Genomic DNA, 27,092 nt, shown 5'->3' on the forward strand with positions numbered 1-27,092 from the left:
ATAACTCCAAGTGAATCAAACTTCTGTGAAATCAAACTGTCCACTTAAAAAGCAACACTGACTGAATCAATTTCACATGCTGTTGTGCAAATGGAATAAACAACAGACGGAAATTATTGGCAATTATCAAGACACACTCAATAAAGGAGTGGTTCTGCAGGTGGGGACCACAGACCACATCTCAGTACCAATGCTTTCTGGCTGATGTTTTGGTCACTTTTGAATGTTGGTTGTGCTTTCACACTTGTGGTAGCATGAGACGGACTCTACAACCCACACAAGTGGCTCAGGTAGTGCAGCCCATCCAGGATGGCACATAAATGCAAGCTGTGGCAAGAAGATTTGCTGTGTCTGTCAGCGTAGTGTCCAGAGGCTGGAGGCGCTATCAGGAGACAGGCCAGTACACCAGGAGATGTGGAGGGGGCCATAGGAGGGAAACAACCCAGCAGCAAGGAGGAACAGGAAGAGCACTGTCAGAGCCCTGCAAAATGACCTCCAGCAGGCCACAAATGTGCATGTGTCTGAACAAACTGTTAGAAACCGACTCCATGAGGACGGTCTGAGGGCCAGAAGTCCAGAGATGGGGGTTGTGCTCACAGCCCAATACCATGCAGGACACTTGGCATTTGCCACAGAACACCAGGGTTGGCAAATTCGACACTGGCGCCCTGTGCTCTTTCACAGACGAAAGCAGGTTCACATTGAGCACATGTGACAGACGTGACAGAGACTGGAGACGCCATGGAGAGCGATCTGCTGCCTGCAATATCCTTCAGCATGACCGGTTTGGCAGTGGGTCAGTTATGATGTGGGGTGGCATTTCTTTGGAGGGCCGCACAGCCCTCCATGTGCTCGCCAGAGGTAGCCTGACTGCCATTAGGTACCAAGATGAGATCTTCAGACCACTTGTGAGACCATATGCTGGTGCGGTTGGCCCTGGGTTCCTCCTAATGCAGGACAATGCCAGACCTAATGCGGCTGGAGTGTGTCAACAGTTCCTGCAAGATGAAGACATTGAAGCTATGGACTGGCCCGCCAGTTCCCCAGACCTGAATCCGATTTAGCACATTTGGGACATCATTTCTCGCTCCATCCACCAACGTCATGTTGCACCACAGACTATCCAGGAGTGGGATGCTTTAGTCCAGGTCTGGGAGGAGATCCCTCAGGAGACTATCTGCCGCCTCATCAGGAGCGTTGTACAGTAGGGAGGTCATACAGGCACGTGGAGGCCACACACAATACTGAGCATCTTTCCTTGTCATGAGGCATTTCCACTCAAGTTGGATCAGCCTGTAATTTGATTTTCCACTTTAATTTTGAGTACCATTCCAAAATCCAGACCTCCATGGGATATTCATTTTGATTTACATTGATAATTGTTATGTTTTATTGTTCTGAACACATTCCACTATGCAATGAATACAAGTTTGCAACTGGAATATTTCATTTAGAGATATCTAGGATGTTGTATTTTTGTGCTCCTTTTATTTTTTGAGCAGTGTATATATACGGTATATATTTTACGAATTCCATTTTAAAAAAGGACATCTCCGATCCATGCTTCAATAACTATATTTTGCAGTTCCTCTGTGATTCTTCCTGGAAGAGTATGAATTTGACATGACGCTACACAATCTGATACCAACATGAATGGAGGGTGAAGCACAATAATAAACTGTATTGCGAACAGTAAAGAAGTGGGAAACTGGCCTCGGGGTCATAAAAGCTTCCAAATAGGTAGGCAAACATCCAGCCACTCTGTCTTGTTTGGCAAGACCCAGTAATATAGACAGATTTAGGTCTTGAAAATGGCGCTACGACTTGCAATATGGCCTCCGTATGGCTAATTTATTCTTGATAGTGAGGTCCACATGGCACAGCCCTCACCATTGAATCTTCCCTTTAAGTTTGAAGATTTGATCAAGATCCAGTTTTAGTTTGTGACCCCTTCCATACAACTCCTGGATAATAACTGCAGATGGACACAGAATTTGTTAGCCCTGTTCTTGGACAATATAATTTACTACACCAGGCATTCATCCACCTGTACAAGCTTTCTGCTTCTCAAAAACTGCTTGCTCATCCGCTGGGGACCAGCCTGGAGACGCAGTCACTACGTTTGCTTCCAAAAACTCTCATGACTAATGACTGCAGCCAAGAATTGAAATTGGAGCTAGGAGGGGGCGAGAAGGCAGTGAATATAGGAGAAGCTGGCCGAGGAGAGCACTGGCCGGCGCGGTTTACAGGTTTTACAACAATTAAGTAACTCGATTTGAGAAGATACTAATTACCTTCCCAAGAGACTTGTGGCTTCTCCAGATGTTTGTAAATTGCAACGGGCTGGCTGGGAACGCTGGAAGCCATGACTTGGAAAATCGCTGAATGACCGCAGCGAGTGTAAAACCTCTCCAGCCTCTCCAAGAAACTGGACTGCAAGTATTTCATAGCTACGTGTACCGCACAACCTTGGAAAAGCTCTGATCTGCATTTATAGCTTGCGGTACCGAGGGGTTGCCAGCTAAAAACAGAAGGAAGCCTTTTTGGGGGGAATAGAACCAATATAAAGAAAAAGATATCTTTGAACCTATTCGACATTCCGGAACTTCAACCAAATACAATGTGTCTCCACGGTAACGGACTACAAACAAATTCTGCGTAGTCTGATCTTGCAGTCATATTCTCGTTAGACTGCCCCATAATTTTAGAAGGAAAGGAAGGGTTAGTATGAAGGGGTTGCTTGTACTCTTTTTTACCGTAAAGACATACAGGTCTGCATAGGAGAAGTATGAACAAATCAATGAGACATTTTTATTAATGTCTATTTTCAATTAAGAGGAGATGAAAACAAAATTGGTGGATGTAGTCAGGACTATTATATTGATGGACAAGTAATTTAAGATCGGTGTGGTCCGACGGCCGGCCCTCCCCAACACATACAGGGATTGCCTGTTTGTTAGGCAATCCCTAAATGTGTTGCGACTGTCGAACAGCCGCGAAACATGCAGCCGCAGGAACTCGAACATATTTTTTGAGCAAGCCAAAGTCACTGTTGGCAACACAAGGATGCTCAGATAACACCTTTTCACGTTTTCTCAACACTAGTGATAACTTATAAAACATTGGGAGCCCCGACCGCTGGGACCCGCACCCATCGGCAAAACGAGGCAGTTTTACCTCCACCCGCCGGTTCATCCATTCTTATTGGTACTGCCTGAGAGACCTTAGTGCAGCCCCATAAGCAATGACTTGAGCGGTGGTCAAGCTTGTGCACTGCCGGTCCATTCTACCAGGAATAAAAATACCTCGTTTTGCCGATCGGTGTGAACTCCACTGATCACTGGAGAACCCAATTAAGGATGACCCCTTTACTTTAACATTACTGACGCCAGTCCTCCGACACGTCCAATGATCTTTACATGTTCTACCATCGTACAATCCTATCGTATTTCATTTATACTTTTTGTACACCTTTAATACAGGTGAACGACCAAGTGCTCTTCGTGCGGCACAGATTATATAGTTCTAAGAATTGAAAGGTAATAGATTAGAAACTTGAGCGGTATCACTCTCGCCACTCGGCTCAAGTAATTTCCCCGAGTGACACTCCGCGTTACGTCTTGGCGAACATTTAACCTCCAGATCCGGACACCACACTTTAGTGCAGGCACATTTCTTAAGGAAACACAAGAGTGGTTACTCCAAGTGACAGTTTTCTAATTAATCTGTCAAGCATCAATCTATGAAGCTCCCGGACTGCTGTGGCCATGAATGACAAGGCAATCAGCTCCTTACTTAAAGCTTAAGTGTCAACCAATATTTGGGCTCGAGCGGTAGAAAAACTATATCATCTACTTTGAGAAATAATTCTTATTTTTCCAACATATATGTCCTGATGTGTACATACTTAAAATGAGTGATGAAATGAAAAAAACAAAATAAATCTACATGTATTTGGCATTTAAAAAATAAAGATTGGCTCTACAGCATTAGCTTTATGGAGCGCAATTATTGATTTCAAGGTGAAGTCCGGGTATTGACTTAATAGCTTGTTTCTTGTAAGAAAATAGGGTTAAATGGTCTCCGGAGAAGAGTCTGCTAAACTGTGTGTGTCTGCACCTTTATTAAAGGTTACAGGAGATAATTGTTTTTCACTACGCATGTTCTTCTATGGCTTAGAGAACTTTGAGAAAGAAAGGGGTATAAAAAAAAAAAAAAAAGCCTTAATCCCTTTAAGGGCTATTTTCAGCATCCTAAATGGGCACATTGTAAAAACACGCAACTTTGCAATTTTTATCCTCAGACATTGGTGCAAGAATTGGTCATTGTTTCCTACGCAAATAGGAATTGGCATGCGTTTTCACGCTAAACACTAGCGTTTTGCAAGCGTAACTTGCTTGCAGAATGCTGGCGTTTTCCAAGCGATCTGTAGCATCGCTTGGAAAACTGACAGGTTGGTCACACTTATCAAACATAGTGTTTAACAAGTGTGACCAACTTTTTATTATTGATGCTGCGTATGCAGCATCAATAGTAAAAAGATATAATGTTAAAAATAATAAAAAATAATAAAAAAATCGTGATATTTTCACCTTCCGGCGGCCCCCGCAGCCTTCACGATCCTCACTATGCTCCCGCTCCCAGTGATGACTCGCGACAATGACCCCAGATGACGTAGCATAACGCGAGACCGCTACGTCATCCAAGTGATTCGCGCAATGCATCCCTGAGAACGGAAGCATCGCTAAAGCCTGGGCTGGATCCGGGGGCCGCCAGAAGGTGAGTATATAACTATTTTTTATTTTATTTCTTTTTTTAGGGCCTGGAGGATAGTCTCCTCTTCTCCACCCCGGGTATCATCCACACATGATCCGCTTACTTTGCGCATGGTGGGCATAGCCCCATGCGGGAAGTAAGCAGATCAATGCCTTCCTATGTGTGCGGAATTGCTGCGATTCCGCACAAAGAATGAGCATGCTGCGTATTTCCGCCACGGAAAAATACACAGCATTAGCACAGCATTGCGGAATCCCATTGAATTCAATTTTGTTGTGTATGCATTTTCGTAGCGTTTTTGCCACGTTTTCGTGGCGAAAAACCGCGGCAAAAACGCATACAATCCGCAACGTGTGCACATAGCCTGAGGAGATGGAGTCTTGTTATAAAGAGTTGTCTCCTCTTTCGAATAGTCTACAGGGTGCTATAATGTAAGGAGTGGTAATACTGTTGCCATTATTGCTCCTGTAGGGTGTGCCCGGAGGCACAAAATAGCTTCAGTAAAAGTATAAAAAAAATGTGAAAAATAGCAAAATAAAAAAGGTTTGATATCGCAAAAAAAAAAAAAAAAAAAAAAAAGTATCACATTTTCATCACTTTTATTTACTACTGTATTTGAAAACTCATTAAACAAGCAAATAAAAAATGTAGCAAATAATTACATAGATAATCCAGCAAAAAGAGGAGGTTGTTGAAAGACCATGTGCGGAAGTAAAAAAAAAATGTGCAAAAATGAGCCTGGCCATTTAGAAACAAAATGTGCTGGTTGTTAACAGGTGAAAAAAAGAACATATCACATCCGACTAACATGAACCAAACAGACTCTCTAAAGAAGGTCCAAGGAAGTAACACTGATTGACTAAGGCCGGTTTCACATTTGCGGTTGTGTCCGCAGCGTTTCTGACGCATACATCCGCATGCGTCTTGATTTCATATCTTTTACATTGTGGACGCAGGTACACGCGTTGGCATGAGTTCGCCTGCGTTTGCTTACGCATGCGTCATTTCGTGGTGTGGCGCAGCTAACGCACCATGTTGCAACTTTTGAGGCGTCAAATTTACGCCGCCATACGCATGCAGACGCTTGTGGAAGGAGTGCGTCAAAACAAAGCATTACAGTCTTTGGGAACGCATAGGAATGCAAGGACATGCGTTCACACAAGGGTCTATATACAGAAATCCCATGAGACAAGCCAATTGGGCATGGCTTGTGTCAAGGAAATTCTCCTGGAAAAATCTTTTTCCGATCGAACGCATGCGCATAAAAAGAGCAAATGCTTTTTTTTTCCGCCATGCGTAAGCTGATGCGGATAAAAAACGCTGTGCTAGCATGCATTTTTTGCATGTGTTTGTGGACGATACGCTGCGGACTCATCCGCAAAACTAGCCTCAGACATTAAAAGAAAGGGTTCTTTACAGTTAGAGTGAGCTAGAATGCCCGGCGCAGGGGTTAATTAGGCGTGCAAATATTCACCTTTAATAAATACATACCGTAGACGTAGAGTCTTACCAATTATGCTTTTTAACATTACAAGTGACCACAACTTCCCTGCACGGTCTTTTCATGGTCCAAGGTAGACTGAAATCAACCTGTAAATTCCACCATGTTTTATACTGCAGCTTTATTTGCTCAGTTTGGAACAGAAGCAGGAGAACATCAGAAACTGAGTACACAGGGATCAGAGAACCATTACACAGCACAGAGTAAGAACTACCAGCAAATGAGCCAGTAAGCGGGGGAAGTAATCCTCCGTAAGTGGAGATTCTTAGGATCTGCTTCAATGCTTAAAGGGATTGTCCAGGCTTAATCTCCTGATGACTTATTAATATCAGATTGGTGAGGGGTCCAAAACCAGCTGATTTCAGCTCCGGTGACACCTGGATGTAAAAAGTGCAGGTAGACAAAAAGCACCGCTCCTATTAATTTCAATAGGAGCTACGCCTCTGTACCACGGAACAGCCACAATGAAAGGATTGGGTCCTGCAGGGAGATCAGGAGAGCAGACTGTCAGTAATTACTCGCCTCACACTGGTAACTCTCTCTGGAGGCGGAGTCTCAGGGAGATCTATGCCCGGCCCATAGATCTTAACACCTCATTTACATATCTCTGGAATGAGACATCGGATCCCAGATATCAAGTTGTCATTATATTCAGCTTCCTACGACCTCCGTGCCCATATAGACGACTTAGGAGGGATGAACCCATTGACAGATTCCCTATAAAGGTAAGTCAGGTAGCAGCTCTCTCCTAGAAAACAGAAGAACAGTGACTCGGCAGAGCGAACGCTCCTGTGTATGGAGGATTCGGGAGAGAATGTTGCCGGTCGTAAATTCGCGATCTGGTGAGTATGGGGCCCTTTAGCAAAACTGCTTAATTTAAGACACCAGCTGCGATGTCAGAAAAATTAACCTGCAGCAAGAGATAGGCTCACGTCTCCTCCAGAAGACGCATTCATCATCTCGTTCACAATTTAAGGCTTTTCAAGCATTAACATTGCCTTTGAACCGAATTGATTACTTACAAAGAAATGGCACGCCGCATTCCTCCGAGGCATACAATCACAATTATCCGGCAAAATGGCTGCAACCTGCAATTTAAATACTCATTTCATGAACACATTTAACCGCCGCCGGTTCACTAACGCAATTTATGTTATCACTATTATTTGGAGTGAAAGGGATGGAAATTCAAATTGACCGCTTCAAATAAACTAAAGTAGCTGGAGGTTCTGTCGAGGGAACAGAGATGGATTTTTTTTTTTAGTATCTATTATGGACATCTCAAAAATATCTCAGAAATAAATCCAAATATACGCGTAACGGAGATGGCGTCGGGTGAAATTGTACCGAGAAGGAACCCAAAATAGGTTAGACATTGTCGTGCACGTTGTATTCGTTCGAGTCTATCCATGGAAACGTCACCATTTTGCTTTCATGTCCAACAGAAACATTTTAAACCGTTCTATGCACTCGGACATAACAATATGTCACAGTCGGGAGGGTAAACGTGTAAAAATCGGTTGGTCATGAAAAGGTTAATTTGTTATCTGCCTCATTTGGCATCGAAACTTTGCCACCCAAATCAAGGAGTGTAAAATTTGGTTAAAAAACGGCAAAGCTTCAGAAAGGATCATTAACCGCCTTTGACTCAATGTATGAATGATTGAATGTAGAATACGCAGAATATTTCGATTATTTTTTTTTTTAAAATCCCAATTTGAAAAATAGCAAAAAATATATATATACAATTATTGAAAATTGCTTCCAAGAGCAATCTAATATCTGGATAAAGGTGGCTTTACCTTCTTCTGTACAACAATTATATTTCCGTATGCACAGGCAGCGGCACATGACTGTAGCGGATTGTTATAAACGTGATTAGTACAATAAAACATAATTAACAGTTTGTATCACCACCTCCAGGAGACCGGCAAAGCAAACAAATTATTGTGACAAACGTAATCCGCACTAAATTGGGCTGCGGCCTGAATACTGAACACAAATCTCGCTATGTAAAGCGGCGCCATCTGAGCAGCTTCTGATCGTCGAGCCGTCAGATAACCGTCCTTGTGACAAGGATTCCACTGGATCCTCTGTAGTAATGAACATATGTCTCGTACGTGCAGTAACCGCAAAGTAACGCCAATCAGGATCTGCGTTCCCCCGTGCTGGCCGCAGATGTGACAATTTAAGACTGGTCGAGGTTCTTTCTTTGATCAATGTTTCAAAAATAACAGATTGGGAAGGACTGGGTAATGGGAGAAAGCTTTGAAATACCATCATGTGCTCGTTTTAAGATTTAGCAAAAATCTAATTAACAAGGTGGAAAGAGACAGAGGAAAGAGTGTTGGGGGGGTGTCATTTATTGTCCCGATTCTTACCCAAATTTAACCTTGAGTAGAAGACCGACGTCATTGGGGATTATCTGGTTGTTTGGGACTCACTGCCTGACAAAATGATCAACTGGGTCGTCGCAGCCAGGGACTCACTGCCTGACAACATGATCAACCGGGACCCCGCAGCCAGGGACTCACTGCCTGACAAAATGATCAACTGGGACACCGCAGCCAGGGACGCACTGCCTGACAAAATGATCCAGCGGGACGTCGCATCCAGGGACTCACTGCCTGACAAAATTATCAATCGGGACGCCGCAACCAGGGACTCAATGCCTGACAAAAAGATCAAACGGGACGCCGCAACCAGGGACTCAATGCCTGACAAAAAGATCAAACGGGACGCCGCAACCAGGGACTCAATGCCTGACAAAAAGATCAAACGGGACGCCGCAACCAGGGACTCATTGCCTGACAAAAAGATCAAAAGGGACACCGCAGCCAGGGACTCATTGCCTGACAAAATGATCCAGCGGGACGTCGCATCCAGGGACTCACTGCCTGACAAAATTATCAATCGGGACGCCGCAACCAGGGACTCAATGCCTGACAAAAAGATCAAACGGGACGCCGCAACCAGGGACTCATTGCCTGACAAAAAGATCAAACGGGACGCCGCAACCAGGGACTCAATGCCGGACAAAAAGATCAAACGGGACGCCGCAACCAGGGACTCATTGCCTGACAAATAGATCAAAAGGGACACCGCAGCCAGGGACTCATTGTCTGACAAAATGATCCAGCGGGACGTCGCATCCAGGGACTCACTGCCTGACAAAATTATCAATCGGGACGCCGCAACCAGGGACTCAATGCCTGACAAAAAGATCAAACGGGACGCCGCAACCAGGGACTCAATGCCTGACAAAAAGATCAAACGGGACGCCGCAACCAGGGACTCAATGCCTGACAAAAAGATCAAACGGGATGCCGCAACCAGGGACTCATTGCCTGACAAAAAGATCAAAAGGGACACCGCAGCCAGGGACTCATTGCCTGACAAAATGATCCAGCGGGACGTCGCATCCAGGGACTCACTGCCTGACAAAATTATCAAACGGGACGCCGCAACCAGGGACTCAATGCCTGACAAAATGATCAAACGGGACACCGCAGCCAGGGACACACTGCCTGACAAAATGATCCAGCGGGACGTCGCATCCAGGGACTCACTGCCTGACAAAATTATCAAACGGGACGCCGCAACCAGGGACTCACTGCCTGACAAAATGATCAAGCGAGACTCCGCAGCCATGGACCATATTTCCCTAGCAATTAATCTGGTCTCTAATGAATCCAGTTCAGGATGAGCAGTAGATTAGAAGCAGTGCCATTACCCTAGTAGCCAAATCGTGTTCATAATCAAATCAGATTTTTTGGCAATAAAGGTGGAGAACCTCTGGGTAGTCTAGTCTTCTATTCATGTGTGAGAGGCAGCCAAAAAAAATTTGGTGAACATAAGCCAATACCTGATGACTCTTTAATGTGTTGAAGGGTGACCAGTCTCTGTATCAACAGATCAATCCTTTGTTCTGGTGTCTGGCAGCGGGTAATACCTCATTGTCCACTAAGCCAAGTTTATTGGGTTGGAGAAAAAGTGTTCAGCCAATAGCCATCTAAGGTGTATGGTTCAATTTTATCAACCATACCTTCTCTAGTGCAGCGGTGTACACAGTGCGACAGATAGGCAGGGACCTCAGAAAGTTCAACATAAAACATTTTTATTCCAGAAAAAAACTTACAAAAACAGGTAAGCGATATCCTCTGGTTCACAGCAGAGTCCTCAAAACAGTCGGTGTCCAACCCCATTGCCATGAGCAATTGCACGGCTGTGTCTCTTGGGTGCTTCAGCAGCTTTAAAATCCCTGGCTTTGTGTTGTGTTAACTTCACACAGGCCTAGGTTGCACAGAGCCTCCTGCTCTGCAGCTTGCAAAAACAAAACAGACACACCCAACACAAAACAGAGTTTGAAAGGAAATCGTGGACATAGAGCCAAAACACAGAGGAGGGAGAGATTCGCCCCACTACCAAACCTGCAAATCCCTCCAAAAATAAAAGTCCATGTCAGGGTTTTCCTAAAATCTGACTTCGACCAAATCCACACTCACTTTTGCTCTGCTTTGTAATCACAAACGTTTTGCTGTAATCACAATGGCTCCAGCGGGTTTAATACGTCTCTATACTCATCCCGGGGGACACATACCTGCCCTCGTATATAATTTCCCTCACTGCCTCACACTTCTCAAAAACAAGTTATATCCTGTCCACAGGTGTTAACTAGCTGATCGCTGCTGAGATATCCACCATCCTGAGAACAGGGATGAAATCCTACTACTGATCCCCAGAACGGGACTCTGTAGCCGCTTCTGGAAGGAAGTGGGGGTCCACTTGCTCAATCTCCACTTCATTCATTGTCTATGGAATGGCCAGAAATAATCAGCTAATTAGGCAGTCCCATTGACAATGAATGGAGGTTGAGCATCCGCAACTCAGCTGCATTCCAGAAGGGGCTACAGAGCCCCATTCTCAAGATCAGTGGTAGGATTTCCAGGGATCAGCAAGTTATACACGCTGCAATTGACAGGGAAAAACTAGAACTTTTTGGGAATAACCCCTTCAAGTGAAAAAAAGGAGGTGGACCGAGTGGAGTAAGGTCTCATGCAATCTGCGCAATAGCCGTAGAACGGCACACCAATGCCCTATGGCTCCATACTCCATGGAACCGCCTTCGTCATCTAGTCTCCTAAGCATTTTCAATATATTCCTGCCCAACAGACTCTGGGGTTGCGGCATTATGTCTGTTATATTATCTATCACCCAGTCATTTTATGTAGTCACACCACCCTCATTCCAAGCACAAATGCCATCAAAATTGCACAAAACCATTCCCCATCACGTTTGTCATCTATATCCAATTTCTTATTTATTTTTTTTTTAAATGGAAAAAAATCAGACTTTTGGCAAATATGTACAATTTAGAGGTTCAACTAGAATCACTAGAGAACTGGAGGTTAAAGTGCAGCAAGTCCTTTTTTATAGCACCGCTAAGAGGTGGAGGGCCACCAAAAACACTAGATGGCCCCAGGTGGGACACCATCAGAGGAACATTTTTAATTTTTTTTGAGTTTGTAAGCTTTTTTTTTTTTATTTCTATAATTTGGGTTTATAATAAAAAAAAAAAGCAACAAGAAGACAGAAAAGCTCGACAAGCCCTACCTGCGTTTAAGGCGGGAGGTGGAGGAAGGAGAATTATTTGCTTTTCCTTCAGACAGAACAGTGTGTGCTTCCATGCAAGTCCTGATTAAAGAAAAATCCTTCACAATCCAGAGAGCATACACTCAATCAGCAGTCAGAAAAGAAAAGCTCCGGGGAGCGGCAGGAACTAAACAGTTCTGATAAGGTTTCTATGACTTTTCAACTAAACGGTAATTTGTTCTTTCATGTACCGTCAATGAGAAGTCACACGTTGTGATTTCAAACCCTTAAATCACTTTTCATTTTTCCCCTTCCCTTTTATTTATTTTTTTTTTTTGCCGGGTATCAGTTATTCAACTTTCATAACATGAGATATTGACTTTGCCCTCTTAACCACTCTTTTTTTAATCAAATTATTGATTTTCTGGGCTTCTTTTTTCCCTTTCCCTGAAAGCCGCAGCCTCGGTTGAAAATTGCAAGTAGTTGATCGAATTCTGACTAAGCAGATCATGTCAATGGAGTTTGACGGATTGACAAATGCCTATCGGAACGTGCCGAAGTCACTGAAGGCGGAATTCAGCTAAAATGTTAATTAAAATAATCAAGTATTTCATTTCTGGTGGCCTATAAACTTCATCTAATTGCTAATTTGTGGAATATTAATACATATTCGTGAAATTGGATTTCAGCTCAGTCCTGCTCAGAACCACGGGTACCTACAAGGAACCTCATTTTCTCTGGAGGACCCGATACTGTTGTGCAAAGCATGGACAATCCATTGTCTTTGCAAAGCTTAATTTTTCCTGTGGAGGTGCTGTATTGAACACTTGAGGTCAAGCTCCACTCCTCAGATTAGAGCTGACCACTGAGGATTCTAGCAGATGTCAAGGTTGAGATCTAAAGAGTTTGACAAGGAGAGGGTGCATCCTTTGTCAATCGATGCTAAACAACAATGGGGTGACAATGGATTTCCATAGGCCTGGAGTAGGATCACAGGTACGTCAGAAATATGGGTCTATTAAGCAGAGCATGAAAGTGTGACCATTGGTTTTAGTTTCAATTCACACTTTGTACAGATTGCAATGCCTGGACTAACCATGGGTCCTCCGACTCAAACCAGAAACCTCAAGTATGGCTGATAGTTCAGGTCAGGAGACCCCCAACTAGTCCGGGCACAGATCTGGGAATCCAAGCTTAGGTCAGCTGCACATATCCCACTTGAGTATAGACGGACCACGGATCTACTAACCAAAGACTCAGTTCCAAAGACCAAAAATAGGCCGATTCGTAAAGGGTAAAATGTGTTTTGTAGGGCTCCTTGATTAATGCAAGAGCATTCATCCTACTGAGACGTACGTCAATGAAAGCAAAAAATCCATTTTATAATAACTTTCCAGCTCTGCAGAACCAAGAGATGAAAAAAAAAAAGTCTTGTTCTGGCTAAACAACGTCTTACACTCAAAAACTATAAAAAGATAAAAATGAATTGGTATTATGGGGTTGAAAATTTTGATTTCAACTGCACGAGTCAAGACCATATAAAGTTTGAAAAATTCAAGTATTATTTTAAAAGTCTTTCAAAAGCTATTAAAGCCCAATATCCTCCTAATCTATGATAAGCATGTACTGTAGCCAGATTAACAAAAGTTATGGCAAGTGATCCCCTAGGATAGCAAAAAAGCGCTATAAGAGGGAGGACCATGAAAAAGCTAACTGCTCGCCTGGAGCCTCTTGACCCGATTTGAAGCTTAATTCTCATTATGGTTTTGATAAATGCCATTATTTTGCTCAATATAAAATAAAAGACGGATTAGCGAACAGTATTTCATCGGCCCACACACCATCTGAAGGTTGTATTTTATAACAAGCGAGGAGAGTAAATTAAATCATAGCCAAATGCTCACAGACGAAAGAAAGAAGAAGATTGGGGGTGGGCAGGGAGGAGAACATGGTTTAAAGAGATTAAATGCTCCAAGAACAATAACAGGTTACAATTCTTCTGTGAAAACTAGATTCCGGGTTAAGTGTATAAAGGGAAAGAAAGAATTAGACAACCTGTGTAGATCTGCGGGCATGATTGCAGGACACGGAGAAAAAAAAAATTACGGCACGCGCTATTGATTACAGAACGGGATACATAATGGAAAGAGAAATAAAGGCGGCATGAGGTGGGGTTAGATTATTACAGCTTTGTATGTGCAGAGGATTGGGATTCATATAAATGATTTCAGTACATTTCTTAAGTAACAAGTTAAAAAGACAAAAAAAAAAATCAATATTTGACACTATTCTATAATTCTTCCAAAATTGTTCTGACGTCCTCATTTCACACTTAATCCCGTCAGCTCCTCTTCTAGCCGAGTGCTTGATATAAGAAAAGCATTTCCTGTTCTGAGTGCGTCATCAGTGCTGCATTTGAAGGGGGCTGGCTGACTGCCGATTTCGAAACCTACTAGAGCTGAGCAAAAACATTCACAGGACCCTGGTCTAGTAGCCCCATCGGTATTCCTTTGAGAGCCACACAATAGCCCTTCAAACCTTCTGCTACCTGTCAGTATCCCTGACTTTCCCTTCTGGTAAGTAGTCATGGCGTGACAGCGTCAATACCCTCCGGGAAGCGCTCACACCCTCCGGGAAGCGCCCACACCCTCCGTGTACACTCCAAGGCGCGCACATATACTCCAAGTCACAGAGATGAGGTTGCAAAGCTTTGTAATCAGAAGAGTCACCAGGGAAGGTTCAAAGAGCTCTGGTCAGGTTACAAACTAGCACCGTGGAAGCTGGACCAAGGTCCTCCGAGTGTTTTGCTCAACTTTAATAGCTAAGCCTGACTAGGTGTTAGCCAAGGTAGAGAAAGAGAAGGGGGTAGACATAGCCATTGTGATTTCCACCAATGACAGAACAGGAAACTTTCTGGCCACAAGACAACACTCAGGAAAAGTAGAATGGTGGCGCATGCGCCATTCAAGCCTATGCCACCGATGGAGATAGATAGGCTGTCGGCTATTTTTGTATCTCTTAACACTAGACGTCCCGGAAATTTCGAGCTACCCCGAAGTCCTGAAAGAGGGTCAAATGACCCCTCTCTGGGACTTCTAGTGTTAAATGTCACTGATTTGAATAGTGCAGCAGGCTTCCAGTGCAACCTGATCACAGATTTGAATGGTGCAGCAGGCTTCCAGTGCAACCTGATGCAAACTTTCAACTAGAGGTCATCAAGGAAAATCACCAATCTAACAGTTATCTCCTATTTACTGGAGTGGTGCTAACTTTGTTTAGGCTGGTGTACTCCCCCATTAAACCATACAGAACAATTTTAAATTACATAATTTTTAGTCTACATCATCATTCCATGCAATTTCGCCAGGACAAGTCTCTCTAACTTCTAATCTACATATATTTTAACAGCCTCATCAATGATATTCCCAAGTCAGACTCAACCCTAAGCATGAACTATTTGAATTATTAAGACGTTGCAGGGTTTTTGTTTTTTTTTTGTTAGGGAAACTCACCAGTGTTAGTAAGTAGCTCGCTACACACCGGAAAAATTCAATGAGTGCATTTAACCTTCTGTATAACGAGTTCAACTTTTAAATGTGTTAATTACAGGCTGTTTACAGAAGTACGTTACGGTCTCCAATTATTCAGACGCTGCCACAGATGTTTGCTCAGAAACAATTTTGTCTTTTGTTTTAATTGAGGAGAGAAGCCGGGGAAAAGGTGCAGCGCCGGTGATAGCGATTAATAGGGAGGAAGAGAAAATAACTCCCTGATAAGCTGAAAATAAAATAATTAACCTAGCAGAGGGCGAAAAGCCTCAGGGAGGATTGAGCCCGCCAGTCAGAGCCCTCGCCTCTCGCTGGATTTCACCCGTGCTTGCTGTAGATAATGCAGAGAATTCAGATACATAGGCAGGAGGCTGACAAGAACACTAGTGCCGGGCAGCCTCCGACACCGCCACCATTCAGAAAATGTAATTCTATTAGCGGCAGATAGCAGGGACGCTGGATTCCTTGGGATTAGACCACGAGACATGACCTACGTGACGGTAGGAAACAAAATAGGCTCTTTCGGAAAGGAAAAAATAAAAGTTAACCCCTTGAGAAAGAAAAGACCATACATATCTCAATCATTGACTATATTGCTTTATTATATAAGGCATAATAAAGGAAATCTGTCACCAGGTTTCTACTATGTAATCTGAGAGCAGAATGATGTAGGGACAGAGTTCCAAATTCCAGCAATGTATCAGTTAGTGGGTTTCTATCTGCTGCAGATCTAGTTGTTCTCTGAATGCTGAGCTGTGAACAACCAAGCAGGACGACTACATGGCACGAGACAACTAGTCCTCTAGTGATAATCTCCTGCTGTTAAAACATTGATTTTATTGAAACTAAAACAAGTAGCCCAGTAAGTGACACATTTATGGAATCAGGGTCTTTGACCTTACATTATACTGCTATCGGATAAGATGATGAAAATCTGATGATAGATTCCCTTTAAGTACAAGTATCCATGCAAAACAATTATCTCTGAGGTCAAAAGTGCCAAAAAGTCTAAAAGGTCCACCACAGATTGCTGATGGCCAATCGCTCATTCTCTTCCGACTCCACCATAAGCTCGGACCAAAAGTTTATGTGTTTTCAAAGGTAAGAGCAGGGGAGGCCGATGCCAGACACCTTTGGTAGCAACTTATCTCTTAAACACCTAAAGGAAAAGGCATTAAGGGTCAGTCTAAATTTTACCTCTTCTGATAGAGCAGAGACTGTTGGCCAATCCCATCGCAGTTGTGTATGGGGATGTCAAACTCCCATGAGCAAAAATGGGCCGAAAACAGTGGCTCATTAGTCGGTCCATCGGCCGTACACTGGCAAAAAAAAATATCTCAGACTTCTTTGGCCATGTTGGATTTATTCGACCGATGATGCAGTCAGAGCTTATAATTGGGAATCGGTGTTCTCAAAGATCGGTCACAGATCTAACTGATCATTCTGTTTCAGTGATCCACGTTCGGCGGTAATATTGGTTGACTTATATATAACGTGTATGGCGTGACATTAAGACACCCTCCCCAATATACTACTGTACCGTGGACTTGTGAGCATTTTTCATTCCCTGGGTAGATCAAGATGGAATCCACCACCAAGAAGGAACTCCATCATTGGACAAAGTGTGCACAATATTGACTTCGATACATAAAACACTTGTGGCTCCATAGCAATATCTAGATATTAGAATTATTCAATTCATCCATCCGACAGGAGTGCACGAGCGACTGATTTCTATTGCAACCAGAACAGTATAATTGTTAACTGCAATAATCTAAACGACTAATGAGGAAAAAACACAGCATTATCAGGTAATTGCTGCACATACACTGAGAAAAGCGATCATCGATGGTGGAAGAAAGGGGGGCTCCTCGTTAAGCATATTAGGTTGGGTTAGTGCTGCTTACAATGTGAAAATAAAGCAATTAATTTATTTAAAGGGGTTTTCCAAGCTTTTTAAAAACACAGTAAAGCACTTGTATGTGGCCGAATACCCACGAGAAGCTGACACCTTAGAGGTACTTATTTTTCTAAGTTTAGCGCAGTCCTTTTGTTTTGCTGCTGAGAAACTATAGAAGGAACATCAGGGAAGCACGGGCGCTCCCATAGGTAGGACTGTATGTAAATATTAGGTGGTGAACTATGCAAGTACGCATTAGCAATGTACAAACTGCTCTCATCACCGCGTGGGTCCGTGAATGCAGAAAAAAAAAAAAGAGGCGCAACAAGGCGCTGGCTGCTGCTAAAACAACTAAACTAGGGAATAAAATGATAAAACCAAAGCTGTACTATCGCATTTCTGATTAAGTACCAGACTCATGCTAAGGTTCCAGAGTTTGATCCTGAGAAAGGTCATGGTACAAGATATAAAACGCGTTAGTGCAGCCGATGTGGTTATTTCTTCTAGCACGCTATTGCTACTATTATCCTGGTTTTAATAGCTACTAGGGATAAAAGTGAATTCAGCAGCAGACAGTGCCTGGTTGCTCCTCTTTCTTTTGTTTGCATACTTGTTTTGATGCTGGCAGGTCTTGGTATGGATGGGATTACCAACAAGTATGACTAAAGATCTCATATTAGCTCTCCAATCATACAGTTTTTGTTTTTTTTACTGCTGTCCCTGTATCTGACAGTTACAAGCTGCCATTCCTGCCTGTCCACTCTGCCATTCTGCTGCCCAGCATGGGAAACACAATCCCTCCATAGACTGTGAGAGATGGAGAGCAGTAGAGATAAGTAGCAATATGTGTGTGAGCTGCTATACATGTTTAGAGGATGTCACACAATCGGGGTGGAGGTTAACAGGAAACAGGATCACGCGATTGGCCTAATAACACAACCCAGCTACCTAACTACTACCTGTCAAGCTATGCTATTCTGCTGCCCAGTATCTGAAATACAACCCCTCCATAGATGGTGAGAGTGGGAGAGCAGTAGAGATAAGTAGCAATTAGTGATGAGCAAACGTGCTCGGATAACGTGTTATCCGAGCATGCTCGTGTGCTAACCGAGTGACTTCGTCGTGCTTGAAAAATATGTTAGCCCCCCGCGGATGCATGTTTCGTGGCTGTTCGACAGCCACAACACAAGGGGATTGCTAGACAAACAGCCAATCCCTGCTTGTGTTGCGGCTGTCGAACACCCTCGAGACATGCAGCCGCAGGGACTCGTACATATTTTTCGAGCTTGCCGAAGACACTCTGTTAGCGCACAAGCATGCTCGGATAACACCTTATCCCAGCATGTTCTCTCATCACTAGATGCAATGTGTGTGCAAACGGATATACATGTTTAGAGGATGTCACACAATCGGGAAGGTGGGGGGAGGCTAAATTCTAGAAAAATGATCATGTGATTGATTTACTAACGCAACACTTGTCTGCTCTGCTATTCTGCTGCTCAACATGTGAAACACAATCCCCCCAAAGATTGTAAGAGCTAGAGAGCAGTAGAGATAAGTAGAATGTGATGAGTGACTAGCTGTACGTGTAGAGGATGAGGTGTCACATAATCGGAGGTGGATAAGCACCAGAAACATGATCAGGTGATTGGCCTACTGAGGCTACCCAACTACTTTAGGACTACCCTGTCTGCTATGCTATTCTGATGCCCAGCATGTGAAACACAATCTCTCCATAGCACAGTTGTTGTACTATAGGTGTTGAGGATGTACATGCCTAGAGGATGAGATCTCACATAATGTGGAGTAGTGGAAAGCATAAACACCAGAAACATGATCAGGTGATTAGTCTACTGAGGCGACCCAGCTACAGACAGTACATTGACGATTACTCTAACTGCAAGTAAACAATTTACATACACGTATTAAAGACCTGAAAACATTGTTAAGCCACTAATTATTAATTGAATGTATCTACATGAAATAATGGTCCAGTAAGGTTTACGTCAAACAATGTATCACAAAGAGAAATTGGAATTCACCATCATAAAGCCCCAGACATGTAAACTCCTGCACGGCACACCATTCATCACAGGACAACTGCAAGTCACAGAACGCGTGGTAAATTCTAGTTTTCTGCATAGATGGGCCACTAATTAGACTAATGCTTTATTTCTTCTGTAACTCTGTGAGATGATTTATCTGTACACCACTCATAATCAATTACACCACACACTGGGACCAATTACAAGTACGATCCAGACTCCAAGGCACCGTTTTAACACAAGAACGGAAGGCAGATCAGTACGTAAAGGTTTGTCGGGTTTTGGATTCCAGGGTGTTGTTGCGCATCAGGGTTATTTTTACCATTGCATTACAAAAATCCCAAAATGTAAAGCTTACTTTATAAAGTGAAATGTCACAAGCAAAAAAAAAAAAAAAGTCCACACATTACGCAAAGTGAAAAAAAAAAAAATCTAAACTTTGTGACACACACAAACCCATGAATACAATTCAATACATAAGAAAAAAGTGAAGTGGCACAACTCAGCTTCGGAGTTTCTCTACGTGTCCATGACCATAGCTAAACAGTGGTGCTAGCGTGGAGAATCCAGTCTAGAATGAACGTGAAAAAGAAAAGAACAACGCTGCACTCACTGTTAGTCGAAGGTTCTTCTTTATTGCGGCATGCAATTATGCATCTTCATGGCACGGGGGAGTGTAGGTGGAACAGGACATGTGAGGCGAGACGACGGCCGTTTCGCGCGAGGTAATTGCGCTTCTACGGGTCGTAGACCCGTAGAAGCGCAATTACCTCGCGCGAAACGGCCGTCGTCTCGCCTCACATGTCCTGTTCCACCTACACTCCCCCGTGCCATGAAGATGCATAATTGCATGCCGCAATAAAGAAGAACCTTCGACTAACAGTGAGTGCAGCGTTGTTCTTTTCTTTTTCACGTTCAAACCCATGAATACTCTTGTTTGTGTGTGCCTTATTATCCCATTAAAGGGTCTGCTTGAGACTTTCAAAAACAGATGCTTTTAGCCACTTAAGCGCCACCTTGGGTTGCTTCTGGTATTGCAAGCGACTGATTGCAGCTGCAATACCAGACACCGTCTGTGTACTCGCGTTGCACTGTTTCTGGAAAAGAGCAGACATGTTTTTCTAAATTCACACAAACCGTTTATTAAAAAGGGAAACTGGCCAGAATGGACGCATTTGGTTTTATCGCTATAGTTTAGGTTAGTGCGTGACAAATTTAGTTTTTTTTAATGTCACCCAAGGTCTGACTCAGCACCCATCAATGGATCAATCTGGTCTCCTCTATGCCCTATGGTCCCATAGACACATTGGTAACCAAAACTAACACAATGGATGTCCCTAGTCCCTACCTTGGGGTCAGCAGTGAGTAGTTTGAAGGCCTGATACACCTGAGACTCCTTTACACCACCTCCAAGATCAAGGAAGTTTGCCGGTTTACCGCCGTGAAGATCGATGATGTCACATGTAGCCATGGCAAGACCGGCTCCGTTCACTGGAGAAAAATAAAAATGAAAAAGGGTGGATAGAAGGATTCTAATAATTCAGTGGAGAAACACTAAAAGGAACACACAACACTTGTCTGTAGTAACAGACCAACTACTTCACAAGTCGAAAAATACTGGACTGTCGGTTGTTTTGCTAAAAGTTCTATACAATTACAACAGTGGACAAAGTTACCAAATTCAAAAAATTGTTTCAATACCCTCCTTCTTACAAGATTCTCTTCTCTCCATCACTGAATAGGAATATCCTTGCTTATATCCAAAGGTTGAACCGGGTAAACTATTCCCTAATTTTTCAAATTTTTAGAAAGTGTGATGTGCACATATAAAGCAAATTTTGCGCAATTTGCAACTCTTTGGGGCTCTGCTTATACTAATAACTGGACTAAAAATGATTTCTGAAATTATGCAATGCTTTATACCTCCTCCGGGGGCACTGCAGAGAAATGACACACTTGCAATCTCCAAAAAAGAAAATAAAATTGACTAATTTTCGATGTACCTTACAAACAAAAAGATACTATAAAAAATTTTTTAAAAAAAGGATCCCTTTACGTTTTAAGCCCAGTTATGAGGACGGCAGGACACATGTACGAATGGCAGGTAATAGGTTACACCTCATCATACATGGTGGCAAATGGAGGGTTCCAGCTGTACAAAGATGAGCGGAACAGGAACAGCCATGTTTACACGCTGGTGGTCCTCCTCTGTAGACATAGATATATTAGGATTAACCATTGCCGGCTTTCCTAATAATTGACTTTTCCAGAGTTTATTGACAGGTGCATCCATCCTCGCTCGCGGTGCCCATCATCTCCTTTGGCATTTGAGATATATATATATATATATATATTTGCTCCAATATAGATTGATGTGCAGATGAATGTCCGGGTAGTAACGGCTCGCTGTCGCCTCTAGTCGCTTTTTTTTTTTACTGCTACCTGGTGATTGAAACCTATGATAGTAATTTGCAGGTGTGAAAGGCTCCTCTACCACAACTATTAGCGAGTCCCTCTGACAGCGCCAATTACGGTATATTTCTAGCAGGAAATGTTACGGCATAGAAGTTTTCTTTCTTTTTTTCTTACAGTTTCAGATGGGTGCACGAAATAACTTTTGCTGTGACATTTACCATGCGTCGTAGTGCCTGTGTCTGCGTCCTTCAAGTAGCAAAAAAAAAAATCCAATTCTTAATGCATTTCGAACACTTTTTTTGCATTGGAACAGAACATTCACCACTCCCGGAATAACTGTATTCTGTAGCTTCTTAGAACTCCGCATTGTGCCGTTCCTCTCGTTATTCCTCTTAGAAATGTCACTGATTGGTGGGTGTGTCCCTGCAGGCTATAAAACTGGCCAATCAGTGCTGATTGCTTAGAGAGACACCCCCATTTCACAAGGTGAATGGAGTTTTTAATTTGCAGGAGGAACAACAGAAGAACAGGCAGGATTGTGAGAAATAAATTCTTCAAAACGGTCATTGCATAGGGCGTATAAGGTATTTATTATTTACAAGTTGTGAATGGTTTTAGGTCCAATTCAGGCTCCAAATTAAAATGACCGTTATCTTTAGAAGAACACAGTGGTAATTAAAATGTATTATTTAAAGCATTATTCACTTTTAGTATTTGTGTCGGCTTGATTCAATCATGCCGCTATTCTCCTGATATCCTGAGTACAACATCAGCCTTATAACTTGGTGCCAGGTGTACACCCTTGAAATCTGAAAGCAGACAAGGTTAAGCGGCATTTCCTCCTGAAAGTGCTTTGAGCAGCTTTGTAAATTCATGATGTTACTTATTTTATATTCATCCTTAGCCTTAATTATACTCCAGAGCTGCAGTCACAATTCTCATTTAGAATAGAAAGACAGAAATCTCCTGAAGGCTACATTCCTACGATGAACTTTTGGTGAGTTTTTTTTTTTAGTGTTGCAGATTCTATGCACCATTTCTGCATCCATTAAGTAAAATAGGTTACCGCATTTTTCTAACTATAAGAGGCACTTTTTTTCCCAAAAAACAATTGGGAGTTAAAAGGGGGTTGTGTCTTACAGTCTGAATGTAGCTTACCGGGGGTTATGGCGGTGGTGGAGTGGGATCACAGGAGGCAGGGTCCCTTCCTCAGGAAGTCGGTGACGACAGAAGTGGGGCGATGCTGTGGGCCCGATGTTGGCAGTGAGCAGAGCGGAGAGCATTGCTTTCCCGGCAGCCATTTTCCTGAAGCCAAAGGCCGACCGAGGCTTGAGGAAAATGGCTGCCGGAGAAAAGCACATGCGCAGATTGAAATCTTGGCTGAACAGAGGTCTCAGTCTACACATGCGCCACCAGAGGCGGCCATCTTCATGAAGCCCACCTCCGAGAAAGCAATGCACTCTGCTCTGCTCACTGCCAGCACCGGGAAAGCAGCATCGCACACCACTGGGATACCCTCTCCTCCCACCCAGGGCCCGCAGCATTACCCCACTTCAGCCTCCGCAGGCTTCCAGAGGAAGAAATCATGCCTCCAGTGACCCCGCTCCACCACCCCTCTCCCCAGGAAAGATACCTTAAGTTCGGACTACACGACGGACTCCCATCTTATTAAACACTGCAACATTTCCAGCATGTTTTTTGTCTCCACAAAGCTTGCGCTGCTGAGCTATATTTTGGAAACTGTAGTATTTTTCTGGTTTCCAATTTTAATGCCGCTTTGTAGAATACAAGATGTAACTCAGGATCAGTACAGGATCAGTAATGTAATGTATGTACACAGTTACTGTACCAGCAGAATAGTGAGTACAGCTCTGGAGGATAATACAGGATGTAACTCAGGATCAGTAATGTAATGTATGTACACAGTGACTGCACCAGCAGAATAGTGAGTGCAGCTCTGGAGTATAATACAGGATGTAACTCAGAATCAGTACAGGATCAGTAATGTAAGTACACAGTGACTGCACCAGCAGAATAGTGAGTGCAGCTCTGGAGTATAATACAGGATGTAACTCAGGATCAGTAATGTAATGTGTGTACACAGTGACTGCACCAGCAGAATAGCGAGTGCAGCTCCAGAGTATAATACAGGATGTAACTCAGGATCAGTAATGTAATGTATGTACACAGTGATTGCACCAGCAGAATAGTGAGTACAGCTCTGGAGGATAATACATTACATTACTGATCCTGAGTTACATCCTGTATGTACACAGTGACTGCACCAGCAGAATAGTGAGTGCAGCTCTAGGGTATAATACAGGATGTAACAGGATCAGTAATGTAATGTATGTACACAGTGACTGCACCAGCAGAATAGTGAGTGCAGCTCTGGAGTATAATAAAGGATGTACCTCAGAATCTGTAGAATTTAAGTAATGCCATGTATTTACAAAGTTTTAAATAAAATGATACGTCTAATATAACAATCAGGGGACCTTTAACCCCTTCATGACCTTGCCGTGTTTTGCAATTCTGACCAGTGTCCCTTTATGAGGTAATAACTCAGGAACGCTTCAACGGATCCTAGCGATTCTGAGATTGTTTTTTCGTGACATATTGGGCTTCATGTTAGTGGTAAATTTAGGTCGATAATTTCTGAGTTTGTGAAAAAAAATGGAAATTTGGCAAAAATTTTGAAAATTTCGCAATTTTCACATTTTGAATTTTTATTCTGTTAAACTAGAGAGTTATGTGACACAAAATAGTTAATAAATACCATTTCCCACATGTCTACTTTACATCAGCACAATTTTGGAAACAATTTTTTTTTTTGCTAGGAAGTTATAAGGGTTAAAATTTGACCAGTGATTTCTCATTTTTACAACAAAATTTACAAAACCATTTTTTTTAGGGACCACCTCACATTTGAAGTCAGTTTGAGGGTTCTATATGGCTGAAAATACCCCAAAGTGACACCATTCTAAAAACTGCACCCCTCAAGGTGCTCAAAACCACATTCAAGAAGTTTATTAACCCTTCAGGTGTTTCACAGCAGCAGAAGCAACATGGAAGTAAAAAATGAACATTTAACTTTTTATAGTCACAAAAATGATCTTTTAGCGAAATTTGTTTTATTTTCCCAAGGGTAAAAGGAGAAACTGGACCACGAACGTTGTTGTCCAATTTGTTCTGAGTACGCTGATACCTCATATGTGGGGGTAAACCACTGTTTGGGCGCACGGCAGGGCTCGGAAGGGAAGGAGCACCATTTGAGTTTTTCAATGAAAAATTATCTCCATCGCTAGCAGACACCATGTCACGTTTGGAGAGCCCCTGTGTGCCTAAACATTGGAGCTCCTCCACAAGTGACCCCATTTTGGAAACTAGACCCCCCAAGGAACTTATCTAGAAGCATAGTGAGCACTTTAAACTCTCAGGTGCTTCACAAATTGATCCGTAAAAATGAAAAAGTACTTTTTTTTCACACAAAATTTCTTTTAGCCTCAATTTTTTCATTTTCACATGGGTAACAGGATAAAATGGATCCTAAAATTTTTTGGGCAATTTCTCCTGAGTACGCCGATACCTCATATGTGGGGGTAAACCACTGTTTGGGTGCACGGCAAGGCTCGGAAGGGGAGGCGTGCCATTTGACTTTTTGAATGGAAAATTAGCTCCAATCATTAGCGGACACCATGTCGCGTTTGGAGAGCCCCTGTGTGCCTAAACATTGGAGCTCCCCTACAAGTGACCCCATTTTGGAAACTAGACCCCCCAAGGAACTTATCTAGATGCATAGTGAGCACTTATAACCCCCAGGTGCTTTACAGAAGTTTATAACGCAGAGCCGTGAAAATAAAAAATAATTTTTCTTTCCTCAAAAATGATTTTTAGCCCAGAATTTTTTATTTTCCCAAGGGTAATAGGAGAAATTGGACCCCAAATGTTGTTGTCCAGTTTGTCCTGAGTACGATGATACCCCATATGTGGGGTAAACCACTGTTTGGGCGCACCGCAGGGCTCGGAAGTGAAGGCACGCCATTTGGCTTTTTGAATGGAAAATTAGCTCCAATCATTAGCGGACACCATGTCGCGTTTGGAGAGCCCCTGTGTGCCTAAACATTGGAGCTCCCGCACAAGTGACCCCATTTTGGAAACTAGACCTCCGAAGGAACTAATCTAGATGTGTGGTGAGCACGTTCAACCCCCAAGTGCTTCACAGAAGTTTATAACGCAGAGCCATGAAAATAAAAAATAATTTTTCTTTTCTCAAAAATGATTTTTTAGCCCACATTTTTTTATTTTCCCAAGGGTAACAGGAGAAATTGGACCCCAAAAGTTGTTGTCCAGTTTCTCCTGAGTACGCTGATACCCCATATGTGGGGGTAAACCACTGTTTTGGCACACGTCGGGGTTTGGAAGGGAAGTAGTGACGTTTTAAAATGCAGACTTTGATGGAATGGTCTGCGGGCATCATGTTACGTTTGCAGAGCCCCTGATATGCCTAAACAGTAGAAACCCCCCACAAGTGACTCCATTTTGGGAACTTATCTAGATGTGTGGTGAGCACTTTGAACCCCCAAGTGCTTCACAGAAGATTATAACGCACAGCCGTGAAATTAATAAATGTGTTTCCTTTCCTCAAAAATATTTTTTTAACCCAGAATTTTTTATTTTTGCAAGGGTAACAGGAGAAATTTGACCCCAAAAGTTGTTTTCCAGTTTCTCCTGAGTACGCTGATACCCCATATGTGGGGGTAAACCACTGTTTGGGCACATGCCGGGGCTCGGAAGGGAAGTAGTGACGTTTTGAAATGCAGACTTTGATGGAATGGTCTGCGGGCATCATGTTACGTTTGCAGAGCCCCTGATATGCCTAAACAGTAGAAACCCCCCACAAGTGACCCCATTTTGCAAACTAGACCCCCAAGGAACTTATATAGATGTGTGGTGAGCACGTTCAACCCCCAAGTGCTTCACAGACGTTTACAATGCAGAGCCGTGAAAATAAAAAATCATTTTTCTTTCCTCAGAAAAGATGTTTTAGCAAGCAATGTTTTATTTTCACAAGGGTAACAGGAGAAATTGGACCCCAATATTTGTTGCCCAGTTTGTTGTGAGTACGCTGATACCCCATATGTGGGGGTAAACCACTGTTTGGGCACACGACAGGGCTCGGAAGGGAAGTAGTGACATTTGAAATGCAGACTTTGATGGAATGGTCTGCGGGCGTCACATTGCATTTGCAGAGCCCCTGATGTGCCTAAACAGTAGAAACACCCCACAAGTGACCCCATTTTGGAAACTAGACC

At 43.0% G+C, this 27,092-nt stretch overlaps 1 protein-coding gene across 1 annotated transcript in view; it reads right to left on the reverse strand.

Moving 5' to 3' along the window:
* Positions 1–27,092, reverse strand: part of SUCLG2 (succinate-CoA ligase GDP-forming subunit beta) — a 162,589-nt gene that overhangs the window by 57,879 nt on the left and 77,618 nt on the right. Inside the window, exon 9 of the mRNA XM_077276044.1 lies at positions 20,711–20,853. Coding sequence (XP_077132159.1) covers positions 20,711–20,853 — 143 coding nt within the window. The remainder of the gene's footprint in view (positions 1–20,710; positions 20,854–27,092) is intronic.

Source organism: Ranitomeya variabilis, chromosome 8 (genome assembly GCF_051348905.1).
Source record: "Ranitomeya variabilis isolate aRanVar5 chromosome 8, aRanVar5.hap1, whole genome shotgun sequence".
Lineage (NCBI taxonomy): Eukaryota > Metazoa > Chordata > Amphibia > Anura > Dendrobatidae > Ranitomeya > Ranitomeya variabilis.